This window comes from Penaeus japonicus, unplaced genomic scaffold (assembly GCF_977035675.1).
Source record: "Penaeus japonicus unplaced genomic scaffold, GWHDUDI00000001_assembly GWHDUDI00000032, whole genome shotgun sequence".
Classification (NCBI taxonomy): Eukaryota; Metazoa; Arthropoda; class Malacostraca; order Decapoda; family Penaeidae; genus Penaeus; species Penaeus japonicus.
Window position 1 is genome coordinate 6,811,419 of NW_028234434.1, and position 7,500 is coordinate 6,818,918.

General features: G+C 39.9%; 1 protein-coding gene across 1 annotated transcript; it reads right to left on the bottom strand.

Moving 5' to 3' along the window:
• Window positions 1-5,419: 5,419 nt before the first annotated feature.
• On the bottom strand, window positions 5,420-7,268 carry LOC147467950 (uncharacterized; the record flags this gene model as incomplete). Its single annotated transcript, XM_086556189.1, has 2 exons — window positions 7,232-7,268; window positions 5,420-6,846 (listed from the first exon to the last, which is right to left on the bottom strand). Coding segments are annotated over exons 1-2 (1,464 nt in total), but the record flags the coding sequence as incomplete, so codon positions are not given.
• Window positions 7,269-7,500: the final 232 nt, after the last annotated feature.

Sequence of the window (7,500 nt, forward strand, 5' to 3'; positions counted from 1 at the left end):
GCGGTCAGTGTTTTCATAGTTCATGTTTAGCATTATACAGGAATCCTTTAACTGGGAAAGAAAAGTCTCAAGAGGCCCTATATTCTAAAAACTTTTCTTACAGTTATTTTTACAATATGATTTCCTTTGTTTAAATCAAAGCAAACCCATAATGTATGTCATATCTGTGTAATATTCCAGATCACTGATAAGAAAACTATACCTAAGGCAATACATGCAAAACCAAGGGCTCGTGCAATGTAAAATTATCGGATCATATAAAACAGGAACACATTTTAATGCCTCTTCATCAGGAAGTAAATGCAAACCCACGAGCACATGCTAATGTTAATTTTCAAACAAAAATACAAACCCAAAGGCTCGTTTAAAGCTAAATTATCGGATGATTGACAACAACACTTTCTAATGCCAATTTTCTACAGAAACATCAAGCGATAAATGCAAACCCACGAGCTCATGCAAAGGAGAAGGACAATCTTGTGTGGATGACAAAGCCAAGTGTGACGGAAACTTTGTTAAAAAGGGATGCAAAGGGAAAAAATGTGGATGTTGTACATCTGGTGAGTGCAGCTTATAGTTACTGAAGTTGGAACATTTTTATGCCATTTTTACCGCACCCACTCTATCCTTTTCTTATTCTTCATGTGTTTTCTTCAACCTTACTTTAGTTGTTTTTTTCACTATGATCTCTTTTGCATTGCGTGAGCCAAAGAAAACACAAATATATGTCAAATCTATGTAATATACCAAATCATTGGTGATAGAAGCACATCTTAATGTTAATTTACTTTTTAGAAACATCAAACAAAAATGCAAACCCAAAGGCTCGTTTAAAGCTAAATTATCGGATGATTGACAACAACACTTTCTAATGCCAATTTTCTACAGAAACATCAAGCGATAAATGCAAACCCACGAGCTCATGCAAAGGAGAAGGACAATCTTGTGTGGATGACAAAGCCAAGTGTGACGGAAACTTTGTTAAAAAGGGATGCAAAGGGAAAAAATGTGGATGTTGTACATCTGGTGAGTGCAGCTTATAGTTACTGAAGTTGGAACATTTTTATGCCATTTTTACCGCACCCACTCTATCCTTTTCTTATTCTTCATGTGTTTTCTTCAACCTTACTTTAGTTGTTTTTGCACTATGATCTCTTTTGCATTGTGTGAGCCAATGAAAACACAAATATATGTCAAATCTATTTAATATACCAAATCATTGGTGGTAGAAGCACATCTTAATGTTAATTTACTTTTTAGAAACATCAAACAAAAATGCAAACCCAAAGGCTCGTTTAAAGCTAAATTATCGGATGATTGACAACAACACTTTCTAATGCCAATTCTCTACAGAAACATCAAGCGATAAATGCAAACCCACGAGCTCATGCAAAGGAGAAGGACAATCTTGCGTGGATGATAAAGCCAAGTGTGACGGAAACTTTGTTAAAAAGGGATGCAAAGGGAAAGACTGTGGATGCTGTACATTTGGTGAGTCCAGTTTTGAGATTAGAACAGGACTTATGATTTTAACAGTTTTACATTGATTGCTTGCTCTACCCAAAGGCTCTCCTTATCCGTCACATTTTTGCTTCTGATTAATTTTACACGTTGGTTTCATTTATATTAATTTCTAGACAAAGCCCAGAATGCATCCCATATCTTTGTACTATGCTGGTTGAATTATTGTAACATTTTAATGCCACCTGCCCTATTAGAAACATCAGAAAATATATGCGAGCCCAAGAACTCATGCAGAGGGGAGGGACAGATTTGCGTGGACAAAAAATCCAAGTGTGATGGAAAGTTTGATAAGAATGGATGCAAAGGAAAAAACTGTGGATGCTGTACATCTGGTGAGTCCAGAATATAGTTTCTGAGATATAATTTTCTATTTTCATATCCTCTCTTGCACAGGCCTTCCTTATTGCTCATGTTTTCTTATTAACTTCTTACAGTTATTTTTACAATGTGATTTCTTTTGTACTTTTTGAGTCAAAGAAAACCCATAATGGATGTCATATCTATGTTAAATTTTAGGAGGCTAATTTGTATTATAATTTTCCATTTACTCTTTCTTCTCTAGGCTCTTGTCTTGTTATTATTTTCCGTCAACATACACTGTAATCTCCATTATAATGTATTAGTCAAAGTTGAACCCACAGTGCATGTCATATCTGCGTAATGTACCAGGTCACTGATGATAAATACACATTTCCGTGCTTTTTTTTCTTGATAGAAACAACAGGTAATATATGCAAACCCAAACGCTCGTGCAAAGGGGAAGGACAAACTTGCGTGGACGACAGATCCAAGTGTGATGGAAAGTTTGATAAGAATGGATGCGAAGGAAATAACTGTGGATGCTGTACATCTGGTGAGTTTTTTTCTTATATTTTCATCGCTCCCTATTCCCATAGGGTATTATGATCCCCATTTTTTTCTGATAACTATCTTACGTTGTGGTTTCGTATGTATTGCAGAAGTCGATAATCATGTAAAATTCCAGATTATTTATAATAGAAATACATTCTTATACTAATTTTCTCGTTGGAACCATTAGGTAACATATGCGAAGCCAAGAGTTCGTGCAAAGGGGAAGGGCAGACTTGCGTGGACGACAAATCCAAGTGTGATGGAAAGTTTGATAAGAATGGATGCAAAGGAAAAAACTGTGGATGCTGTACATCTGGTGAGTAGAGCTTACAGTTTCTGAGATTTTAATAGAGCCTTTTTATTACCATTTTCCCTTTACGCTGTTCCCGTGGGCTTTCTGTATCCCTAAATATGTTTTTTTTCCAGATATCAGTTCTGTTGGTTGGTCAGAACTTCAACAATGATGTTTTTAAATATCAGTTATTAAGCCAGAATTAGGATATTACAGATGTTTTGTAACAAGAATCAAACGATGCAATCACAAAAACTCTTTTCTAGAGAAAGGAAAGACTTGCTTGGACAACAAATCTAACCGTTAGAAATTTGGATAAGCAAAGATGCAAAGGGAAAACCTTATATGGTGATATAAGGATCATCTATCATTAATTCTCATCTCATCTGTTGTGTTATGATGGAAAGGTTTCTCGTTAATATAAATGTTTGTGTTTCTGTTATTTGTATTGTATTTCTTTGTTCTGAATGTGGTATGAATGGAAACTACCATATATGCTCTGAAAATCCAGTCTGTTCTGAAATCCAATTAATTAACTACGAACCTTATTAACTAGTGTTAAAGAAAGCGCTCTCTATATTAGATAATTTACTTTACATCTATAAGATAATATGGATGCCTTGCATATTTACAGAAGGAAACCCTTAATTCAAGAACGGGACGGTTTTGGGAATGATTGGTAATTAGATTTTGGTGTTGAAACAACTTTAAATACTTAACACAGTGTTTTGATAAATGAACCTAACTTTTTCAGAATCTGCAGTAGTATGCTCTGAGAATAAAAAGTGTACCGCAGGAGGAGGGAAATGCCAAGCCGAACCGTGCTCCGATTCTGAGGAAGAAATAAAAAATGCTTGCGGGACCGACTCTTGCAGTTGTTGTGCTAAAGAGTGCATCCCAGATGATTCTTGTAAAAATGCTGGAGGATTTTGTGTCCGTAGGAAGAAAGATTGCCCTACAACATTGGATTCGAAAAGCTGCACAGGGAAAAAGTGCAAATGTTGCCTTCCAGGTAAGTACAACTAGATGGTTAAACTTATCAACCATGTAATCTATGGATAAATGCTATCATAAAGAGAAGCATATGACCGTTAACGTGAATAACTGCCACTTTACATCTAACGATTCCACTGCATCTACAGATAACAGTACGACGGTCAAGCCTTCATCGACTCCTAGAACAACACTTGTTACTTCAATGTTAAACAGTACATCTGCTCCCTCACCAGTTAATGGTACAACGATTATTCCTTCATCAATTAACGGTACAGCACCTACTCCACCAATTAACGATACAACAGCTGCTCCTCTACCAATTAACGGTACAGCAACTGCTCCTCTACCAATTAACGGTACAACAGCTGCTCCTCTACCAATTAATGGTACAACAGCTGCTCCTCTACCAATTAACGGTACAACAGCTGCTCCTCTACCAATTAACGGTACAACAGCTGCTCTTCTACCAACTAATGGTACAACAGCTGCTCCTCTACCAATTAACGGTACAACAGCTAATCTACCAATTAACGGTACAACAGATGTTCCTTCACTTGTTAATGCTACAACACCAGCTCCCTCGTTAGTCAATGGTACAACTCCATCAATTAATAGTTCCACACCTGCTCTGTCATCTACTTCTACAGCAACTTCTCCAGTTACTACAGCTCTTCCACTAACTACAGCAGTTCCTTCTCCAGCTACTACAGCAGCTCTTTCGCCCATAACTACAGTAGCTCCTCCAGCTACTACAGCAGCTCCTTCTCCAGCTACTACAGCAGCTCCTTCGCCAGTAACTACAGTAGCTCCTTCTCAAGCTACTACAGCAGCTCCTTTGCCAGTAACTACAACAGCTCCTTCGCCAGTAACTACAGTAGCTCCTTCTCCAGCTACTACAGCAGCTCCTTTGCCAGTAACTACAGCAGCTCCTTCGCCAGTAACTACAGCAGCTCCTTCTCCAGCTACTACAGCAGCTCCTTCTCCAGCTACTACAGCAGCTCCTTCGCCAGTAACTACAACAGCTCCTTCGCCAGTAACTACAGTAGCTCCTTCTCCAGCTACTACAGCAGCTCCTTCGCCAGTAACTACAGCAGCTCCTTCGCCAGTAACTACAGCAGCTCCTTCGCCAGTAACTACAACAGTTTCTTCGCCAGTAACTACAGCAGCTCCTTCGCCAGTAACTACAACAGCTCCTTCGCCAGTAACTACAGCAGCTCCTTCGCCAGTAACTACAACAGCTCCTTCACCAGTAACTACAGTAGCTCCTTCTCCAGCTACTACAGCAGCTCCTTTGCCAGTAACTACAGCAGCTCCTTCGCCAGTAACTACAGCAGCTCCTTCACCAGTAACTACATCAGCTCCTTCGCCAGTAACTACAACAGCTCCTTCGCCAGTAACTACAGTAGCTCCTTCGCCAGTAACTACAGCAGCCCCTTTGCCAGTAACTACAACAGCTCCTTCGCCAGTAACTACAGTAGCCCCTTCGCCAGTAACTACAACAGCTCCTTCTGCAGCTACTACAACAGCTCCTTCGCCAGTAACTACACCAGCTATTTCGCCAGTAACTACAGCAGCTCCTTCGCCAGTAACTACAGCAGCTCCTTCTCCAATAACTACAACAGCTCCTTCTCCAGCTACTACAACTGCTCCTTCACCAGTTACCACAACAGCTCCTTCGCCAATTATTTCTACAGAATCCCCCACATCTACATTAACCTCGACTTCAACTTCTACATCCACTTCCACGTCTAATACGCCAACCTCAACCTCCACTCCGACTTCCACATCTATGTCTACTTCAACATCAACTTCTACCTCCACTTCTACTTCCACGGCCACCTCGACCTCAACTTCTACGTCTACTTCGACATCGACTTCAACATCCACTTCTACTTCCACATCTACGTCTTCTTCAACATCAACTTCTACTTCCACGTCCACCTCGACCTCAACTTCAACATTAACCTCCACATCTACGTCTACCTCGACTTCAACATCCACCTCTACTTCCACATCTACGTCTACTTCAACATCAACTTCTACTTCCACGTCCACCTCGACCTCAACTTCAACGTCTACTTCAACATCAACCTCCACATCTACGTCTACCTCGACATCGACTTCAACATCCACCTCTACTTCCACATCTACGTCTACTTCCACATCAACCTCAACCCCCACATCAACGTCTACCTCTACATCGACTTCAACATCCACCTCTACGTCTACTTCAACATCAACTTCCACGTCCACCTCGACCTCAACTTCTACATCTACTTCGACATCGACTTCAACATCCACCTCTACTTCCACATCTACGTCTACTTCAACATCAACTTCAACCTCCACTTCTACTTCCACGTCCACCTCGACCTCAACCTCTACGTCTACCTCGACATCGACTTCAACATCCACCTCTACTTCCACATCTACGTCTACTTCAACATCAACTTCTACTTCCACGTCCACCTCGACCTCCACTTCAACGTCTACTTCAACATCAACCTCCACATCAACGTCTACCTCGACATCGACTTCAACATCCACCTCTACTTCCACATCTACGTCTACTTCAACATCAACTTCTACATCCACGTCCACCTCGACCTCAACTTCTACATCTACTTCGACATCGACTTCAACATCCACCTCTACTTCCACATCTACGTCTACTTCAACATCAACTTCAACCTCCACTTCTACTTCCACGTCCACCTCGACCTCAACCTCTACGTCTACCTCGACATCGACTTCAACATCCACCTCTACTTCCACATCTACGTCTACTTCAACCTCCACTTCTACTTCCACGTCCACTTCGACCTCAACTTCTACATCTACTTCGACATCGACTTCAACATCTACTTCTACGTCTACTTCTACTTCCACGTCAACCTCGACTTCAACTTCTACGTCTACTTCAACATCAACTTCAACCTCAACATCTACGTCTACCTCGACATCGACTTCAACATCCACTTCTACTTCCACATCTACGTCTACTTCAACATCAACTTCTACTTCCACATCCACCTCGACCTCAACTTCTACGTCTACCTCGACATCAACTTCAACATCTACGTCCACTTCGACATCAACTTCCACATCTACATCTACCTCGACCTCCACTTCCACCTCAACTTCAACATCTACGTCCACTTCCCCATAATAATATGGTTCTTCTTGATAAATTTGTATTGTTTAAGCCAGGGGAATGCATCACATGTTTTATGTAATGTATATTTAGAGATGATTTTAAAACCATGCAGAATTCTGATTCACCATCTCATCTGGATTATCAAACAGGCCTTATCAAATCATGTAATAAGAAAAAAAGAAGAAAAGATAAAGCCGGTAAATTATTGTTTTTTGAATAAGTTTCTTTACCATTGGAATAAAAATATGAGGAAATATGATTAATACATATGATCTATGACACATACATATGTTTGAAAAAGTAGTTGATAATAAAGAGAATAAAAATCTAGTTCAACATACTTCTTCGATCCTGAGTGAGTAGACATTAACGGTGATGGAGGACCGAAACAGCCGAGAACCAATTCTCACTTTTTACTTCATATAATTCTCTTTCCCTCTCCTTCATTCATATTCCCCCCTTCTTTCTCATTCATTCACTCTATCTTACCTAGTCTGTGGTTTTATTTATATATTTTTTTTCATGAAAGGTTTCATCATAGTGTCATCAACAAAAAGGGTGAATTTCAAAGTGTTGCACACATTATATAAATCATTTATATAAGATAAAAACAGTAGAAAGCCATGGTGAACCCTTGGAGCACCCCGTGAGTGACACTTTGTTAACCACTATTGTTAAC